We start from the raw sequence: 21840 nt of genomic DNA, 5'->3' as shown, positions 1-21840 counted from the left end.
CTTAACTACATCTTCTAGGACTTCTCTGGACACAACACCTCTGTAGACGAGATTGCGGATGAATGTATTTTGTCACTGAATTTGACAATTCAAAACCCAACATGAACAAATGACGAATAAAATGTCAAATTTGTGATCTTATATTTCCTGTGCTATGGAAGTTGGTGACACATCAACAGAATAATAGTTTGTTTTCATAGGGGGTTCAGTTTGAACTACTCTTCCACAATTTGCTTAGTCTTTTGAGGCCTGCCCGGTTTGCTGGTAGTTCAGGCAAGTTGAAAGACGAAAATTGTTGCCGTTTCATAGTATAAAAAGCAAATTCATTGTAATGTGAAGAACTTTTTGCGTGCTAATTATGCAAGGCAGCAAGGGTAGGCATTGTTAGAATATCTTTGAATGTTTAGAATATATCATTTCCGTTGTTATAATATTTTATATGTTCTTTATTTTATTTTCTTCGTAGGTTTATTTTCCCTTCTTATTTAGTTTAGGGTTTATTTCTCACTACTAATGTAGATTTCTGTCAATTTTATCCATAATCAGGGTACACAAATTTCACGACCTCGTATAAGCATGTGACAGAGACAAATCTAGAAACGCCATGCTCACGTCTGCAATTGTTGATTGTTGTGACATAGTATGTGAATAACGTCATGAGCTTTGTATCATGTGGGTGAATTTGAAATAACAGAGATAATAGGCTTTTTTTTTTTCTTTTTTTTTTTAAAATTTTTTTTTTTTTACAAAGTCACATCCTCCCGGGCAATCTTGTCTCGAACCTCAAGTTGGTCTCTCGCACTCCATCTTGAGCTTGTGGGGGGCTGTTAATAATATTATGTTAAGGTTATTTACTTTCTTTGGTATTCTAGGTCTACTATGTTTAATTTATCTTTCCTTATTTTACTAGGTCTGTATTATTAGCCTATATATATAGGCTCCTTCTGTACATTATACAGTGTGATTCAATATACAATATTATTCTCAACAAAACTAAATAATATAAACAACTCAACAAATAAAAACTACAGGAACTACATCTGCATAAACCAGAATGCAGTAAACTTCAAACCAGCAAATCCATGTGGAGATTCCAATTTCTTCCTAAAATGACATTCTCTAAACATGCACAAGTGGAATCTGCCCTTACCCAAAATTATGGACCTAACTCCCCAAAAGGGTGGCTAACCTTTTTGTTGATGGCAAAGACTTATATGCATCTTTAGAGAGTTGAGGCTGTGGTTGATTTTCTGAGCAAAGGGGGTTAATTCCTGTGTCGTGTCACTTAAATCAAGCAACCATGAGCATATATTTGCATTATATTTAACAGGACATTATTATGTGTCAACTATTTTATTTTTCCACCAAATTTAGAAACCTATAAAAGTAATATTACGTGTAATATTTTATTTTTTTATCTACTCATTACTAATCACAACAACCCTTAATTAGTTTCTGGTTGGAGTCTTGGAGACTGTTACTAATTTCAAGACCTATATTTGTATCCTCATAAATGAGGCTGAACGAATTAATTAATCACAACAACGACGTTGTTGGTTGGAGGTACTGTTACTAATTTAAACACACACACACAGAGATATATATATATATATATTTGCATCCTCATAAAAATGAGGCTGAACCCCAACAACCATTTCCCAGAAAAAAATTAACAAATTAAAAGGAAATTAAATCACAACAACCCTTAGTACGTTGTTGGTTGGAGAGTGCAACGTACTAATTTCAACACAAATTAATATTTACATCCTCGTGAATGAGGCTGAACGAATTCTTCACAAATTTCACGACCTCGTATAAGCATGTGAAAGGGACAAATCTAGAAACGCCATGCTCACGTCTGCAATTGTTGATTGTTGTGACGTAGTATGTGAATAACGTCATGAGCTTTGTATTATGTGGGTCATGTGAATTTGAAATAACCGAGATACTAATTTTTTTTTTTTTTTAATTCCTCTTATGCATGCCTATATAAGAAGTGGGACGAGGCCAGCAAAGTAAACCCAAGGAGCTAGTTTTCAACCTATATATATTATATACATCTTTCTGTGTGTAACACAACATGGCCAGCTACGACGTTTCTGTTTCAGGTAATTCTTTACAGCAACCCAAGAAGGGTGACCTGAGCTTGTTCGCCTTCACCGACGACGAGATCATGAATCAAATTTATGCCACCCATGTCCACGATGTTGAAAAGTTTGATGTTGAATCTCTTTTCATTGTCGTCGAGAACATCCTTAAGCGTGCCACCCAGGTCGCTGACAATGTTGTGCTGGTATGCTAGCTAACCCCATTTCTTCTTCTTTTGAAGATAATTATATTTTTGGTCCCAAAAATGAAAGCAGAATTTGATTAATTACTCGTTAATATATATCACTGCAGGGAACCCAAGGAAACGTGGAACACTTGGAGGAGAAGACCCCCAAACCAACTTTTAGTCCACCCTTGTGCACCCTGAAAAACATTTCCTGTGAGGTAATTAATGATAATAAGCACGATTTTTTTTTTTTTTTTTTTTTTTTAACTTTTAACTTTCCCCAAAAGGCAACTTTTGGTTTCTATTTAATTAATGGCATTGACATTTTAATAATGTTAAAAAAAAAACATGTGATTTCAGATGCAATGCCAGGCTCCGGGAGAGGAAACTGCATACGAAACAACACTCTCAATCCTCAACAAGTTATCACACTACTCATGGAATACAAAAGCAGTGTTGACTCTTGCTGCTTTTGCTTTGGACTATGGTGATTTCTGGCTGCTTGCCCAGAGCCAATCGACTGACCAGCTGGCCAAATCTATGGGAACCCTGAGGCGGGTGTCTGTGCTCTTGAAGCGCCCAACCCTGCAGAAACACAGGCAGTCACTCATTGAACTCAACACTCTCATCAGATCTACACTGGAAGTGATTGAATGCATCGTTGAACTGGAGAAGCTCCCCAATTATGCAACAGATGTCCCTGCATTGTCAACATGCATGGCCCATATCCCAGTCGATGTTTTCTGGGCAATTGCCACTGTTGTTGCCAGCACCACACAGCTTTGTTGCCTCACAAGCGACGAGTAAGTTTTTTTTTTTTTTTTTTTGGAAAACTTTACTTTAAACTCTTGAATTACCGCACGTTTTGAGAAGATCTTCTCAAAAATTAAAAAATTCTTAATTTACACCTTTAAACTTTCAATTTCAATCAATTTACCCCTATTCCATTAGTTTTAGCCGTTAATTTCTAACGAAAATGCCTAAAAAGACTAAATTACCCATCAATTTTTTTTTTTTTTTTTTTTAAATTTAAAACTTTTCTATAAATTTAAAATTTTATAGAAAAGTTAGGGGTATAAACGTTATTTTTTTTTTCACTTTTAGCGTTTAAAATCTAACGGATTTGGTAAATTGATTGAAACTAAAAGTTCAGTTGGCTAAATTGAAAGTTTTTGAAATTTAGGGGTACGTATGATTCGATTGATGATAAAGAAAGAAAATTCTTCTCAAAACGCGCCGTAGTTCAAGAGTTTAAAGTGAAGTTTTTGATTTTTTTTTTTTTTGCCTTTTGTGTGTGTGTGTGTGTGTGTGTGTGGGGCAAGGGATATATGGGATGAGTTCTTTCATTATTTTTATTGTTAATGGGGTATAAAAATAATGAAAGAACTCATTTACCATCTCACTAGAGTAGTTAAATTTGACCGTGGTTGGCCACTACTTTGGCTTGGCCCGATTTACAGAGACAAGAAGCAGGAACTTTCCCAGTTCTCTCAGAAGATCAACGTCATCCTCACGAAACTCAGGAGGCAGATAACACTTTGTAGGCAACAAATAGGTCAGCTTTCTTGGCTCTTTTCATTTGCAAGGATGCAACTTAATTTCCTAATTAATTAGATGATTTTTTCATGGACCACTCTAATCATGATTAGAGATGTTAATGGTTGGTTTAATGCACAGAGGAGGGAAAGGCTTATTGGGAGCTCAAAAAAATATTTCGAACCCGTACGGAGATCATGGAGGTAATTAAAGCACTGATTTATTCCAAGGACAACCCGCAGCCCCTGTTTGATGGTTCTACCAAAATACCGGTATGCTCGATCTTATATATATATATTAATTTTTATCTTGTGTATGAAGTGTTTGTCAATATTTTGGTCCGGTCATGGCTAGGAATCTTACCACTTGCACTACTGGATGTTGTTACTACGTACGTATCTATCGATCGGTACCCTTGGCTGAACAATGTGTGAAGAATTGTCTTACTCTTCATGTTTGAAATCATCGTTCCTAACACAAGTTTCTTGGTATCCATTAATTAATGGTGTGCCACAAACAGGTTAACATTGATGTGGTGAAGGGGAAGAATGTGTTATTGTTCATTTCGGGGCTAGACATATCCAATTATGACATTTCAAGTCTCAGGTCAATTTATGATTCCATAAGTAAGGGTGATGAGTATAAGATTGTATGGATTCCAATTGTGGACCAATGGACTGATGAGCTGCAAAAGAAGTTTAAGTACTGGGTGTCTAACTTCCCATGGTACGCGGTGCAATACTTTTCACTAAAAGCAAGCATCAGATTCATCAAGGAGGATTGGTACTTCAACGGTACTAATCCATCCGTTGTGGTGGTCAATCCGCAAGGAATGGTGGTACATGAGAATGCAATCCACATGATCAGATTATGGGGAATGAAGGCCTTCCCTTTCACCACCCTACAGGAAGAAAATCTATCGACTAGAAGGGATTGGTTTGTCTCCATAGCAACCAACGTTCACCCAAATATAGATAACTGGGTAAATTCATTTAACAAATCTATTTCTCTCTCTCTCTCTCTCTCTCTCTCTCTCTCGCACACACATTCATTATTCATGCATGCACATTTTGCAAGAAATAACTTGTTAATTATTCGATCAGATCAAAGATGAAAAGTACATCTTTTTCTACGGAGGCAAGGACAAGGAGTGGATCCAACAAATTGCTAAAAGACTGACTGCACTTGCCAATGATGCGGCGATAAAGGAAGCAAGGATTCCCATAGAGTTGGTGTGCGTTGGAAAGGGCAGCAAAGGAGAGGACAACCTGGACATCCTAGGTCGATTCTGGACAGGCATTGAGAGCATGTTCATTTCCAAGACTCATAGGAAGACCGAAATCGACTCTACGACACTTGAAATCCAGAAACTGCTTTCCTACAAGAATGAGAGCGGATGGGCTGTGCTGACAAAAGGATCTAATGTGGTGCTCAGTGGTCATGGGACAACTATGTCCAACGTTGTGCAGGAGGTTGACAAATGGAAGGGGTTTGTGCACGACAAGGGCTTTGAATTCACTTTCAAAGACCACCATAACAAGCTTCTTCGCACTGTCCACATCTGTTGCTGCATTGAAATTTCCAACACCAGTGGAAGAATTCTTCAGAACATGAAATGCCCCGACTGTTCCCGCATCATGGAGACATATATAAGCTTCAAGTGCTGCCACAGTGATGGTTCTGCCAACGGAGTGCATTAATTATATATGTGGCTTCTTTCTTTTAATTCAGTCTTTCTTTCTCAAGTGTTTCAATAAGGACAGCATCTATCAAGATGCATGTCGAGTTCCTAGTTTAAGTTGAAGTCGAAGTCAGAGTCCTTGTTAACTTGTAGTACAAGTCTCGGTTGTGAGCTTATTTAAGAAGCAGTTATGGAATAAAGTGGAGTAGAGAAATATCTTAAGACGTGAATTTTATTGCGAAGAATGAAAAATCAGCTACGAAAAATGAATGCAAATATATATCAAACACCCGAAACCATTATCTAGCACTAAATTGAGCATAACAAAGATGACCTCCATGAATTCTAACATGAACATTAAAGTATATATTACATATATACGATCCATGACAAAAGCATCAAACTTCAAACGCAATCAGGATGCCCTTTATTGTAGTATTACACAACAACTTCTATCATAGCACGAAACTCATTATTTAGTGGATCGAGATATAATTAGTAGAGAATAGAGAGTGGTTGCCATCTAATGCAGCCCGTTGATAGCACCATCAATGTGGCAACACTTGAAGCTAACATAGGTCCCCATGACGCGGGGACAATGAGGGCATTTCATAAGCTTTGGGATCTTTCCAGCAGTAATTGGGATGTCAACACGGCAACATGGGCGATCCCCTTGAAGAACCTTGTCATGGTGCTCCTTAAAACAAGCTTCAAAGCCAATCTTACGCACGTACTCCTTCCATTTTTCAAACTCATCGAACACCTTAAGAATTGTAGTTCCAGCACCACTGACAACCACTTTAGACATTTTGCTTAGTATAGCCCATCCACTCTCATTCTTGAAGGAAAGCAACTTCTGGATATCTTGTGTCTCACTGTCATGTTCGGACTCTTTGGAGAAGACAAGGCTTTCCACTTTGTTCCAAAAACGCCCTAGCATCGTGACATCATCGTCTCCTTTGCTGTCTTTTCCTATGCAAAACAACTCTATCGAAATCTTTTTTTCCTTCATCACTGGATCATTTGCCAGGGCAAGTTTGTTTCTTTCCAAATTCTTGGATCCATTTATTGTCCTTTCCTCCATAGAAGAAAATGTACTTATCCTCTTTTATCTGATTGTACAAAATATGTCAAACCTCTTTAAAAAAAAAACACACATGAGCTCTGTTTGGTTGCCGAGAAAACAAGGGAAAGAATTTTCTTACAAGGAAAACTTGAGTGATGATGATGGTTTAGGGTGACTTATTTCGATTGCTTCCTTTCAATGCTGCCCATAATTGATGTAAGCAAAATTCTTTATGTTAGTTCTTGTATTGGCTAAATTCAGTTCCAAAATGCAGAGGCTACTGTTCATGAGCTCAAACACTGATATAGAATGCTCAAAATCCAATCTGCACTGTTCATAATGTAGATTCATATGTCATGAACGTCCCTGCAAAATTTCAACTCAATCGGACCATAAACGCTCAACGATTGGAGTTGTTGATCAAGGCTGGATAGAATTTTCGGAATGCTGTTTTCTCCCCACTGCAGGCCATGTTCGGACAAGCTGTCCGGACAGGCTTTCCAGAAACTCTATTTTTGCTCCACAAGGTCCTGTCCGAACAGCCCATTAATTTGTCCGGACACCTGTACCTATTATGCCCAAAAACATGCTTTTAGTGGGCTCAGGTGTAGGATTTGATGTACTGATATATATATACATCATTATAGAAGAGAGGCACAAATTTTCACCCTAGAGAGTTCGTCAGAGACTGTGCTAAGAGAGATCATATGTGGTGAGCGTTAAATTGAATCTCTTATAGTTTTAGTTGTTCATTTGATAAATCTACGGTTGAGAAATCTATCGGAAGGGTCCGGTAAAGGAGAATCACGTGAAGAATGTTGTGAGCAAGGAGACGAGTTGTAGGCTTGTCGATCTTACAGAGCCAAGTTCTTGCAAAGGGTTGTAAGTGTTCCTAGTGTCTGTAATATCTTGATAATTTTTTTATAGTGATTTTTTTTTGCTTGGCTGCCCCGAAGTTGTTTTACTTTTAGATCGGTTTCTAAAAAATTTCTTCTTTGTAACCAAAATATTTGTATCTGCCTCTTTATTGTTTTATATATTTTGGGTGATTGAATTGTTTATTGTTTCATAATATTAATTCCGCATAAATTGTGATAAACACGTTTTTGAAGTCGGCATAGCGTTTTTCAATTGGTATCAGAACGGGTTCACTCTGTTTGGATTAAATTCAGCATAGCGTTTTTCAATTGGTATCAGAGCAGGTTCACTCTGTTTGGATTAAATTTCTGAGTGAGATCTGTTGACTCCTGTTTGCTATGAATACTTTTCAAGGGGAATATGATCTTATAAACTCCTTCAACAATTTGTTGGAAAAAATCACTCTTTTTAGACATCAATACACAAATTGTTTGGAGAATTTTCAAGATCTTGAACATGTGAAAGAATCTATTGTTACTCAATTGTCTGAATCACATGCTTTAATTGATTCTTTAAAATTTGAAAATTTTGTTTTAGGTTCTAAAGTTGATTTGTTTAGAGAATAAATTAAAAGAGTCAGAAATTCAATTGGAAAAATTTTCTAGCAATTCTCTTGAAAATATGTTGCATACTCATAATTCCGATTGTGATAAATCTAAGTTAAGTTTTGATTGTCATGTTGCTTTGTCTTCTAACAATGATTCTACTTCCGAGATAATATTTGTTAAATCAGAAAAAGTAGAAGACTCTTTGGTTAAAAGAAAAACAGCAGCTGCCTCGCCCTCACAAAGGAAGAAAGTTAAGAAAATTCATATTGAACCTTGTGTATCTTACCCCATGTATAGAGTCGTCCATCCTCCTAGGAATCTACCTCCTAAAAGATTTATCCTTACTTGTCATCATTGTGGAAAAGTTGGTCACATTCGACCCAACTGTTTTAAATTGAAACCTCATGTGCATAAAAATAAAAATTTTGTTTCTAGGAAAGAACCATTGGGGTTATGTACAACAATGATGAGAGTTTTGTCTAGATTCGACAAGATTGATAATGTTCACGTCTCTACACCTTCTTTCACAAAGGTTTGAGTTAGGAAAGATTATACCATTCACCCATTGAGGGGGAGTGGTAGTGATCTTACTTGAATTTAGGTGAGTAAATAACATGTCTAGGAATGGTTATTTTGCTTATTTTTGAAAATCCTAGAACATGCTGTTTTTCTTTGCTTTGCATTTTTTTGTTTTTTTTTTTTTTTTTTGCTTTCTAGTTTATGCATTGCAATTTTTTTTGTTACACTTTTTGTGTGAAAAGTGTATACATGTTAGTTTTGAGATTCTTGTTATGAGGCATATTCATAAAGGACTTTTCAAAAAATTCATATATCATGATCTTTGAAAGGCTTATAGATGAGATGTTGTGTGCGGACCACCAAGATTTTTGTCTACTTGCTAGTCAAATGTTCATGAATATGTAATGTCTTGTGAAGACCTAAAAGTAGTTATTAAACCAAATCATTATTTTGTAGTGGGACCTATAAGATGTGATGAAAGTTTAATGTTAAAGGACATTCATGTATTGTCTGTTGTAATCTCAATTCAAGTATGTTGTATTTTTTTTATTTTTTTTTATTTTTTTTGCATTTTTGTTTCTTTTGCATTGCATTTTTGTTTGTTTTGCATTTGTTTTCGTTCGTATGCATTTCTTTTGTGAAAATTTTCAAAAAGACAAAAATATGTTACTTTGATTGTTTTCTTTTCTTTCTTTTGTCTTATGCACTTAAATAGTCCATTAATTTCTCATGTTTCTTTCATGAATTTAATTCTTTGTGTCTTGGAATGTTCTTAATATGCATGAGATGAAAATTTGCTCAATGGACTTGTTCTTGTGGTTACCTAAAGTCTAAGCTTATGTGGTACATTTTGCATTTGCTTACTCTCTTGTGCACATTTAAGCTTAAATTGAGGTTTTGTTTCACTTTATTTGTGAGGTCTGTTAGGTAACCATATGAGGTTTTTGACTAGTCATATTTTTCAAATTGACCATATGCTAGTTGAACCTAGGGCTTAAAAATTCTTGCTTTCTCTTTTGTGATAAGCACCAAAAGTTTAAAGATATTTTCTCAAAGAAAAAAATAAATAAAATAGTGAAACAAATAAAATCAAAAGATCATATTCCAATAGGAATTTATTTCACTGTGTTAAACTTGTGCAAAATGTTTTACAAAGAGAAATGTATAGGATGAGAGTAGCTAGGCCCTAGTATGATAAGGTTTGACTTTTGATTTGATATACTTGTCAAAACCTCATGGTAATGAAATTTTCTCCTCATTTTGTAAGTTGAAAATTTTTCTCTTTGGATGGCTTACACACACACCACACAAGCATGGGTTGAATTGAACATTTTTCTTTGCTTGAGTTAAGCAATATGGGGTTCTTGTCATTTCTAGTCTCATGTATATTTTGTATATTGGGAGCATGTTTGGGATATTCATTGTGCAATATATGAGTCATTGATGTGTATATCATGTGTGTTCATTTGACTTTTGAGGGGGAGAAACATGTTTTGCTTTTCCAGTTTCTTGTTGATAATTGAGTCATACATTGATGGGGAGTTTTGCTGATGTTTCTTTATGATCTTGCATTCTACGTCATTTTTTTTATCATCAGTTTTATTTATGTATTCTTGTTTCAGATCTGCCTTGATGTATTTTGTAAAGTGTTTCAGGAAACATAAAGACCTTTTGTCAATCTATGACAAAAAGGGTGAGTAAATATGGGGAGATGATGAGATTGGCTCAGCATTTTGGTTTTGTCACCGAATTGCCAAATGGGGAGTTTGTTAGTTATTGTGTTAGCTTAATTCAGTTCCAAAATGCAGAGGCTACTGTTTACGGATTCAAACACTGATATAGAATGCTCAGAATCCAATCTCCACCGTTCATAATGTAGATTCATGTGTCATGAACGTCCCTGCAAAATTTCAGCTCAATCGGACCACAAACGCCTATCGATCGAAGCTGTTGATCAAGGCTAGACAGAATTTTTAGAATGTTATTTTCTCCTCACTACAGGCCATGTCTGAACACGGTGCTAGGCTATCCGGACAGGATTTTCAGAAACTCTATTTTTGCTCCGCAAGGCCCTGTCCGGAAAGCCCATTAACCTGTCCGGACACCCCGTACCTATTATGCCTAAAAACGTGTTTTTAGTGGGCCCAGGTCTAGGGTTTGATGTACTGATATATATACATCATTATAGAAGAGAAAGGCACGAATTTTCACCCCAGAGAGTTCGTCAGAGGCTATGATAAGAGAGATCATATGTGGTAAGCGTTAAATTGAATATCTTAGAGTTTTAGTTATTTCTTTGATAAATCTACGGTTGAGAAGTCTATCGAAAGGGTCCGATAAAGAATAATCACGTTGAAGAAGGTTGTGAGCAAGGAGACAAGTTGTAGGCTTGTCGATCTTACAAATAAAGGGTTGTAAGTGTACCTAGTGTCTGTAATCTCTGGATAATTTTTTGATAGTGATTTCCTGAGTTTGGCTGCCCTAGAGAGGTTTTACTTTTAGATCGGTTTCTAAAAGGTTTCCTCTTTGTAACCAAAATATATGTGTCTGCCTCTTTATTGCTTTATATATTTTGAATGATTGAATTGTTTATTGTTTCATAGTATTAATTCATCATAAATTGTAATAAACAAGTTTTTGAAGTCGGCAAAGCGTTTTCACTTTAATTAATCCTTTTAGCTAATGGGTAGCAATATGTGAGTAGCACACACAATTTGGCATCGCAGAGTTTGTCACTTTCCCCAAATGAAAACAATGTGGTTGAGATCGATACTAGTCTCAGGTAGGTGGATTCTTGTGCTAGGTTACATTTTCTTTCTTTAACATCAAATTTATTAAACTGATCAATTAATTTTTTGCCTTTTTCTTTTCTACCTATCAGTTCTGGTATTTCTGGTTTTATTCATCCCCAAGCGTGTATCAAGAAAGCCAAACTTCAAGAGCTTGTTCAATAAAGAAAAGAAAACCTGCAGGATCTTTACTGAGGGCAACAAACCTCGAAAATCCATTCAATGGCTTACAGGCGAGCACTATCCAACCAACTTGGATTTTTCACAAAACGTTTGGATATTCCAAAACCAGTTCTACTGATCTCTCTTTGAACCAAGATTTGAATATGCTCATCTTCATTCAAGGAAGTTTCGATATTGCCTTCATTGCACATGTAGAGGTCCGGATAAAACCAAGTGTCAAAGTGATGATCACCCGTTCCTATTGTTTCACCCACACTCGAGTCAGATTCAACATCCCTTTTCTTTCCCTTGTTTTCCCGGCAACCAAACAGAGCTCGTGTGTGTGTGTGTGTGTGTTTTTTTTTATTTTTTAATTTTTAATTTTAATTATTATTTTATTATTTTAATTTTTTAAGACACGTGGCGTATTATGGGAGTGACACGTGAAAATTTCGCTAATTGGGACTGATGGAACTAACGGAGGTATTGATTTTGTCTTTTCCCATAGGTCGGGTACTAGATTTCTCCCATTTTAAAACTTCGGAGGAAAAAAATAAAAACTGTCAAACTCAAGTACCAAAAAAGTTATTAACCAAAATTTTTAAAATAACTTACCCAGTCCTGCAAATTTGGACAAATTCCAACCATTATATCTCCCATCCAATTCAGTTCCTTCGCCACTACAGAGGCGAAGTATGTGGCCGTGACAGAAACTGGAAAGGAGATGGTTTGGCTACAAGGTTTTTTGGATGAGTTGGAAAAGAAGAATGAGAAGAGTGTTCTACACAGTGATAGTCAGAGTGCCATTTTTCTTGCGAAGAACCTGGCATATCATTCAAGAACAAAGCATATACAATTGAGGCATCACTTCATTCGATCTCTTCTTGAAAGTGGACAATTGTTACTTAAAAGGATTCGTGGAATTGAGAATCCAGCAAACATGTTGACAAAAGGTGTGACTATTGAGAAACTGAAGTTGTGCGCAACTTCGGTTGGTCTTCGAGCTTGAAGATAGGTGGAGTCATCCGGAGAAGATTCACTATGTTGCGACTTGGTGAGATTCAAGTCAAGTGGGAGATTGTTAAGAACGTGTGCTGTGACCCATCAAGTTTTGTGTTGGCCCCAAGGTTTTGTCCTTCTCTAAGAATGAAAGGTTTGTTTTTCCTTATACTACATGGAATCCAAGTCCTAGTTGTAAGAGGAGAAAAAGCACCGACTTTGCTTAAACCTTGAAGCAAGGGGCAGAGGTCAAGAGAGAAACTCTGTGAGGGGCAGGCCTAAGTCTAGAAAGGGTAGGAGCAAATCCAGGTTTGGACAACAACCTGAGTGTTCACTACAAGAATTTAGGTCTTTAAGGGCAACTTCGAGTGGACGTTAAAAGTCCTAAAGTGGACGTTGTTAACAACAGCATCGACTTTTGGACCCTAAAGGTGTCGACGCTAACCGTCCAACCCTAATGATCAAATGTGTGATTATCAGCGTCTACTTAAAGTCGACCCTAATGATCACTTTTAGCGTCCACTTTATCAACCCTAAAAGTCGCAATGTTTTGACCCTAAAGCTAATGTAAACGCAGGCATAGTCGACGCTGATAGTCAACCATTAGCGTTCATTCAAAGTGGGCGCTGATAGTTAACCATTAGCGTCCACAAAATGGACCCTAATGGTCCTAAAAAAATAAAAATAAAAAATAAAAAATTAACTATCAGCGTCCAAACCAAAGTGGACGTTAAGAGTTAACCATTAGCATTCACAAAGTGAACCCTAATGGTCCTACAAAAAAAATTTTAAAAAAAAAAAAAAAAAAAAAAAAAAATTAGCTATCAGCGTCCAAACTAAACTGGACGCTGATAGATAACCATTAGGGTCCACTTTTTGTGGACCCTAATGGTCCTAAAAAAAATTTAAAAAAAAAAAAAAAAAAATTAACTATCAGCGTCCAAACCAAAGTGGACCCTAATGGTCCTAAAAAATTAAAAAAAAAAAAAATTATCTGCGCTCGATCGCACAATCGTGTGCGATCAATCGCAGTACCAGTAGGTTTTCGACCTTTTGTGCTCGAACGCACATTGGGCATGCCTTCGATCACGGAACTAGTAGGTTTTTGACCTTTTGCGATCGATCGCACTCCACTTACGCTCAATCGCAGCACCAGTAGGTTTTCGACATTTTGCGCTCGGACGCACATTGGGCATGCGTTCAATCGCAGAACTAGTAGGTTTTTGACCTTTTGTGATCGATCGCACTCCACTTACGCTCGATCGCAGTACCAGTAGGTTTTCGACATTTTGCGCTCGAACGCACATTGGGCATGCGCTCGATCGCGGAACCAGTAGGTTTTTGATATTTTGCGATCGATCACACTCCACTTGCGCTCGATCGCAGAACCAGAGAACACAAAACTTATGGCTAACTCCTAACCACAATATTTCTAACATATATCAGTAACAGTCCCACCAATACATGTTAATTATGAGCAAAAGGAGAGGAGCAACATAGCCAGTTGTATATGTCAAAAGCAGGCTGCCATTAGTATGAACAAAAAACCAGAACTATTCCATTAGTATGAACAAAGGAAGAATAAAGTGAAGCACGGTAAATAATATAGGTATGAAAACACTACTAGTCGATTTCGAGGCTAAAATTGTAGGTGGCCAAGTACTTGCAGCAAAATATACATATCTAAATGCCAAAAAGAGTTGTTCGACCAAAATTTAAAGGCTGAAGTATGAAAATACTTATTTGAAATTTATCAATTCAAGGCTCAAGAATAAAATCGAACCCTTATTTGAAATTTATCCACCACAAGACAGAAGATAACATTCATATTTTCTAATTGAATTCCATTTATCCAATAACTGAATTAGCTCAATAAAGTTTAGAAAGCGTAGTCAATTCTGCACATAAAATACTAATAGAAACAGGTAGGAATGTTCTAATTATAGTAATTGGAGAACAGGTAATCAGATTTTGAATCAAAGAAACTTGTTACCGCCAACATTCAAGTAATGCCCTTTGATTTCACCAATTTCAGCACATTTCCCAGATTAAATCTTCTGTTTCTTTCTCTCTCTCTCTCTCTCATTTTTTTTTTTTCCCCTTTTTACAGTTTGCTGGGAACTCATTGATTCGCTCATCAATCAAGAACATATCAAGCACACAACAAAAGATTCCCAGCTCAAACAAATTTACGGATGTGAGGATATATTAAGAGGCCATGTATTCATCGATCTCTCTAATGAATCACCCGGCAAATAAACGAGCAAAGAGAACATAGAAGACATGGCAGTCTATTTTATGTACTCAGAAACCCTAATAATTGTTAAGATATCACTTCATAAAAATAGCATTTGTAGGTTCCTCCGATTATTTGAATCAAGTGACAAGTATATACATTACTGTTTCAGATAAACAGAACTTCTTTTTTGAAAGGAAAAAAAAAAAAAAACTACTTTATCATTAATAATATGAAGAAAAAAGCAACTTCAAGCTTATATATATATATATATATTCAGTGGACTTCTCAGGCACTAAGAAATTAGTCAAGAAACGGTATGCTATCATAGGTCAACAACAATTAGAACATAACATTCACCATTAGCCGGTCTTCTTTGTCAATATATTTTTTTTCCCAAAGATTCCCAAACTCTTTCTTCAAAATCTAGCATCCCTAAATGTTTCAGACTCCTAATTTCATCTGCAGAAATATCATCAATATCCTCGAGCTGGTTTCTGTAGGAAAAAGTAGCTTAGCATGAGCATAGTATGCAGTAACCACAACCTAGCAGTCGAAAGCAAGGAAAACTTACTCCCCAATATAACTCAGTATTAGAAATGCCTTTCGAAACTGAAGTTCTCCCCAGGCCGCTAACTTGGGACTAACAGCACTCTCTGAACTCAAACTTGAAGAGGTTATTATTATTGGAGCGTGAGTAACAGCACAGCGAATAGCCCATGCCAGATTAGCATAGTATGATTATGGTATGACGAATAGCGTTTCTCATTGAAGAATAATCAACAGGACCACTGGCAGAGTCAAAATTTTTCTCTTGGGGGCCAGATTAATAAAACAATACTACTAGAATAAAGTTCAAACATTCCTCGTTTGGAAAATGGATTTTGTAGCTGAAAATAATTTATATGGTATAAAATTTTGAATTTTTTGTATTAAAAAGTGAAAACAGTTTTGTTTTGTAGTGATTTTTTTTATTTGAATAGTAATAAAAAGTGAATAGTGTGATATAAAAAAATTTTCATACTTCCTCAAAATATTCCAACTCCCTCCAAAGTAACCCACATTTCTTACCAAATATAAGAAGCTATTAAAAACTAATAATCATAGATGCAGAAGCGAAAGCCAAGATCTGTACATTGAAGAAAATGACAAACTCATATTCTTCATGTAAAATATCGAAATCAACCAAAATCTCACTCCCAAAATGATATATGCAAAATACTAAGCCATTAAATTCCCAAATTTCTCACCCAAAAAAAGAAATAAAAAATCCAGAAGCCCAAAAAGACAAAAAAAAAAAAAAAAAACTTTGGTAACATTGACCAACCATCACAACAAATTCTATACCCCCAAAATGGAAGAAACAACCGTAATTTATCTAAAACAGTAGCATACCAGAACCAGATTCAGAGTAAACCCAAAACTCGACTTGAATTGTCAATTTGGACCAATAAATCCAGGAACTGGATGATACCCACCAAAAAGCAACTAACTAAACCACCAAATACAACAAAATTTTCAGTTTTCTTTTTTCTTGTTTCCTAACAAATCCCTCTCCAAAACATTATCAAACACCCTACAGAAAGTAAACATCTAACATTTGCAACAACTTGCTGAACTTTACAAATATTGAAACAAACAGACCCAAAAAAAAAACGACAAACAAACCTCTCAAGGTACTGTTACGGAAACATGCTAAGGCAAAGAAAGCCCTGAATTCGGGTCAGGGAGAGAAAAACCCATTTTGGTAATTTTTAGTAATGTAAGAACTAAGATGGAAGGAAATCGCATCTAAAAAATGATATGCTCTTTTTCCCTTCAGCAATTAATTGCAAGAATCACATTATATTCAAAACTCTCCCAGCTTTATTCAGTTCTAATTCCCCTCCCCACTAAGGCCAATGGCTCACCAACCAAATCAAAACACATATGTAACGAAATCAACAGAAATTAACACATACCAAAAAGCCTCTCCACCATATTTGGCCACCGAAAAACGTAGGGACCCAAACGATTATGAGGTTTTCCGGCGTCGGGACCGTGACCCACCCGCGTAGGCGCTGCTCTGCCGCCCCAACCGAATAAAGAGAGGGAGCTAACTGAGGAAAAGCCAAAAAAAAAACTCACCTTGCCCATTTCTTCTTCCTTGGTCGTGAGCTCATCCCTCCTTCATCTTCTTCTATTACTGCATTGCCCATTTCGAAAATCAACCCACAATCAGCTACCCAAATCAAACAAGAAAGAACAGTAGGGGGGCATAAGCAGGCTACAAGTAATTACAGAAGGAAAGGCAGATGATGATATGACTACTTACCGCCGGTGGAGGAGAGAGAGAGCCTTCGGCTTCGCCGGAGTGAGAGAGAGACAGGAGCGAGGGAGGGAGAGCAAGCCCCATTCTTCTTCGCCAGTAGACGGAACCTTGTGCCGGAGTGAGATAGACAGAAGCGACGGTGAGACAGCTTCGCCGGTGGCCGAAGACCTCGCCGGAGTGAGAGTGAAAGAGAGGGTGAGCTAGGGAGAGCAGCGGGAGAGAGATCGAGAGTGAGAGTGATGAGGGAGCTGAGTGCTCTTGAGGGAGGGGAAAATTTTAGGGATTTTCGTGTTTTTGAGGGTTTGGGGAAAATTTTTGGTTCGAAAATTTAAGAAACCACGCCACTTATTGGCGCAAAAATTTTCTATTAAGCCTCAATCAGCGGTGACATTGCATAGTCGCCGCTAATGAGGCTTAATCAGCGGTGACATTAGGTGGTGGCCGCTGATTGAGCCTAAATAGCGGCAACATAACTGTCGCTCCTATTTAGGGTTTTTTTTTAAAAAAAAAATTATACTTACAATTTTTTAAAAATAATTTTAATTTTAAATGTTGGGTAAATTTGAAATTCTATAACAATTTTAAGGGTATAAAAGACATTTTCAAGAAAAAAAAAACTATTCACACAATATTTTTTTCTATAAATAATTAATAGCTTAATTAAATGTTTATAGTTCAAACGAACTAATTCACTATAATCGATCAGTATAAAAAACATTTTCAAGAAAAAAAAAATACTATTCACACGATATTTTTTTTTATAAATAATTAATAGCTTAATTGAATGTTTATAGTTCAAACGAACTTATTCACTAGGATCGATCAGATGTTTGATCAATCATTTGATCCTATCACGATCAATCGAACTAACTCATTAAGATCGATCGGATGTTTGATCGAACATTTGATTCTATTACGATCAATCGAACAAATTCAATAAGATCGATCGAATGTTTGATTGAATATTTGATCCTATCACAATCAATCGAATTAATTCATTAGGATCGATCGGATGTTTGATCGATCATTTGATCCTATCATGATTAATTGAACTAATTCACGAGGATTAATCGGATGTTCGATTGATCATTTGATCCTATCACGATCAATCGAACTAATTTACTAGGATTGATCGGATGTTCGATCGAACATTTGATTATATCACGATTAATCGAACTAATTCATTAGGATCGATCGAATGTTCGATCGAACATTTGATCCTATCACGATCAATTGAACTAGTTCATTAGGATCGATCGAATGTTTGATCGATCATTTGATCTTGTAATGATCAATCGAATTAATTCAGTAGGATCGATCGGATGTTTGATCGATCATTTGATCCTATCACGATCAATCGAATTAATTCAGTAGGATCGATCGGATGTTTAATCTATCATGATCAATCGAACTAATTCATTAGGATCAATCGAATGTTTGATCGATCATTTGATCCTATCACGATCAATCGAATTAATTCAGTAGGATTGATCAGATGTTTGATCCATCATTTAATCATATCACGATTAATCGAATTAATTTAGTAGGATCGATCGGATGTTTGATCTATTATGATCAATCGAACTAATTCATTAGGATTTAAGATCAATCGGACGTTTGATCCTATCATAATCAATCGAACTAATTTACTTAAAAGAAATAAATAAATATTTATTTTTTATATAAAGTAAGAATAGAAAATAGAAAAAAAAAAAAAATTCACCAATAATTAATATAAAAAAAAAATAATGACATATTATCGGAGGCGAATTTTTGGGAAATAACTTTTTTCTATTATATATGTAGGGTCAATAGCATTGCCCCAATATTTATTCATTTTTTTAATTTTTTTTTTTCTACCTAATGCTTAAGTATTAGCGTCCACTTTGAAAGTGGATGCTAATAATGGGTCTTTAACGTCCACTTTTAATGGACGCTATTGTGCATCAATTTTTTTTTTTTTTTTTTCTACCTAATCTTTAGAGTGGACCCTAATGCTTAAGTATTAGCGTCCACTTTAATGGGTCTTCAACGTCCACTTTTAGTTAGGGGTGTCAACCCGGTCCGGTTTCCCGGTTTTTGGCCAAAACCGGAACTGGAACCGGGGTACCCCGGTTCTCAATTTTGAGAAACCGGAACCGGAACGGGGTCCCGGTTACCGGCCGGTTCCGGTATTACCCGGTCCGGTAACTGGTTTTTTTTTTAAATTGATTTTTGGGCTTATTTTAGGTATTGGGCCTAAAATAAGCCAATTTTTTTTTCATAAGTTGGCCCATTTTTTGAAAAATCTATTAGTTTTTTTGTTTAAATTAAATGGGTTTTGTTGTAATTGTTCTAAATAATTAAAAAATAAACCTTAAAAAGTCCAAAAATCCTAAAAAGTCATTGTTTTTGCCTATTTGGGCCTTAGAAATAAAAATTTAATTTTTTAAAATACCCTAAACCTAAACCTAAGTGTAAAAAAAAAATATATATATATATATATATTATTAAATAAAATGGAAACCCGGTTCCGGTATTCCCGGTAAAAACCGGGTACCAAAAACCGGTACCGGAACCGGGGTACCCGGTTTTTAGATTTTTCAAACCGGAACCGGAACCGGGACCCCGGTTTCCCGGTTTCCGGTTTCCCGGTTTTCCGGTTTCGGTTCCGGTTCCCCGGTAATTTTTGACACCCCTACTTTTAGTGGACGTTATTGGGCATCAATTTTTTTTTTTTTTTTTTCTACCTAATCTTTAGGGTCCACTTTATGCTTAAGTATTAGCACCCACTTTCAAAAGTGGAGGCTAATAATGGGTCTTCAGCGTCCACTTTTAGTGGACGCTATTGGGTAGCAATTTTTTTTTTTTAATTTTTTAATTTTTTGTTTTCTACCTAATCTTTAGGGTCCACTCTAAATGCTTAAGTATTAGCGTCCACTTTCAAAGTGGAGGCTAATAATGGGTCTTCAGCGTCCACTTTTAGTGGATGCTATTGGGCAGTAATTTTTTTTTTTTTAATTTTTTAATTTTTTTTTTCTACCTAATCTTTATGGTCCATTCTAAATGCTTAAGTATTAGCGTCCACTTTCAAAGTGGACGCTAATAATGGGTCTTCAGCGTCCACTAAAAGTGGACGCTATCGGGCATGAATTTTATTTTTTTATTTTTTTTTATTTATCTACATAATCTTTAGGGTCCACCTAATTCTTAAGTATTGAAAGTGGACGCTAATAATAGGTCTTCAGCATCCGCTTTTAGTGGACGCTATTGCGCAGCAATTGTTTTTAATTTTTATTTATCTACATAATCTTTAGTGGACCCTAATGCTTAAGTAGTAGCGTCCACTTTTAGTGGACGCTATTGGCCATCAATTTTATTTTTTTATTTTTTATTTTTATTTTTCTACCTAATCTTTAGGATCCACAAAAGTGGACCCTAATGCTTAAGTATTAGCGTCCACTTTCAAAGTGGACGCTATTAAGCTTTTATTTGATTTTTTTTGCCAGCTTTTAGCGTCCACTATCAGTGTCGACGATTGTCGACGCTAATAGTTTTTTTTTGGCCACATATATTTTTCCCACCTCTTGAATAATTCCTGCATGTATATTAGGGTCTACTTATTAGCGTCCACTGTAAAGTGGACGCTAATATTCATCTTTTCGGTGGGCTATTAGCGTCCCCTTTGGTGTGGACGCTAATACTTAACTATTAGGGGCGACTTTCAAAAGTCGCCCCTAATAGTTGAGTATTAGGGGTGACTTTATAGTCGCCCCTAATAAGTCGCCCCTGATGAGTTAATTTCTTGTAGTGGTTGGAACTGTGGCAAGACAGGCCACTTCAAGAAGAACTGCAGGGAGCTGAAGAAGAAAACTGAAAATGACGTCGCAAATGTCGTAGTAACAGAAGAAGTGCATGATGCCCTACTTCTATCTGTTGATAGTCCTCTTGATTCTTGGGTCATGGACTCAAGAGCTTCTTTTCACACCACTGATCCGTGAAGTTCTCGAAAATTATGTGGCTGAAGATTTCGGGAAGGTGTACTTGGTTGACAGAACGGCACTGGATGTTGTGGGTATAGGCGATGTTCGCATTAGAGTCCACAGTGACTCGGTATGGAAGCTGCAAGATGTCAGGCATATCCTAGAGCTGAAAAAGAAGCTGATTTCAGTAGGATAACTTGATGATGAAGGGCATTCAATTCATTTTCACGGTGGAAAGTGGAATGTCAACAAAGGAGCCAGGACTTTGGCTCGTGGTCATAAGACGGATACTCTCTATATGATGACGAATAGTAGGGATACAATTGCTGCTACAGATACGGGTGCTGACTCAAAATTATTCCACCTAAGGCTTGGGCATATGAGCGAGAAAGGAATGAAGGTACTTCTGTCAAAGGGGAAACTACCGGAGTTGAAGTCAGTTGAGTCTGATTTGTGTGAAGCTGCATCCTAGGAAAATAGAAGAAGGTGAGTTTCGCGAAAGTTGGCAGAACACCAAAGTCAGAAAAGTTAGAGCTGGTACACATTGATTTGTGGGGTCCCGCACCAGTGGCATCTCTTGGAGGCTCGCAGTATTACATCATATTTATTGATGACTCAAGCAGGAAGGTATGGGTTTACTTCTTAAAGCTTAAATCTGATGTATTTGAAGTTTTTAAGAAGTGGAAGGCCATGGTAGAGACAGAAACTGGTCTGAAATTGAAGAGTCTAAAATCAGACAATAGGGGAGAATACGAAGACAGGGGTTTCAAACAGTTTTGTGCGGTGAATGGGATTAGAATGGAGAAAACTGTTCTAGGAACGCCATAGTAGATTGGCG

The 21840-nt window shown here is 36.4% G+C and overlaps 1 protein-coding gene, 1 non-coding gene and 1 pseudogene across 3 annotated transcripts; 1 reads left to right on the top strand and 2 right to left on the bottom strand.

The window, feature by feature from the left end:
* LOC132176944 (protein SIEVE ELEMENT OCCLUSION B-like) overlaps positions 1-21840 on the bottom strand; it is a 48037-nt pseudogene that overhangs the window by 4387 nt on the left and 21810 nt on the right.
* On the top strand, positions 2036-5722 carry LOC132179143 (protein SIEVE ELEMENT OCCLUSION B). Its single transcript, XM_059591792.2, has 7 exons — positions 2036-2293; positions 2401-2493; positions 2636-3078; positions 3736-3830; positions 3953-4083; positions 4332-4793; positions 4915-5722. Exons 1-7 carry the CDS (start codon positions 2081-2083, stop codon positions 5509-5511), a joined length of 2034 nt encoding a protein of 677 aa, XP_059447775.2. The 5' UTR covers positions 2036-2080; the 3' UTR covers positions 5512-5722.
* LOC132178894 (uncharacterized) lies at positions 14965-17487 on the bottom strand. 2 transcript variants are annotated; one of them, XR_015911916.1, is made up of 4 exons: positions 17044-17487; positions 16857-16914; positions 15304-15385; positions 14965-15226 (listed from the first exon to the last, which is right to left on the bottom strand). It is a non-coding gene; the product is annotated as an uncharacterized LOC132178894 (transcript). The 2 variants fall into 2 exon arrangements; XR_009439866.2 differs by lacking the exons at positions 16857-16914; positions 17044-17487 and having other exon boundaries at positions 15304-16684.

This window comes from Corylus avellana, chromosome 4, assembly GCF_965113065.1.
Source record: "Corylus avellana chromosome 4, dhCorAvel1.hap1.2, whole genome shotgun sequence".
Classification (NCBI taxonomy): Eukaryota; Viridiplantae; Streptophyta; class Magnoliopsida; order Fagales; family Betulaceae; genus Corylus; species Corylus avellana.
The sequence above is the reverse complement of the archived record's forward strand: the minus strand, read 5'-3'. Positions and strand labels throughout refer to the sequence as shown.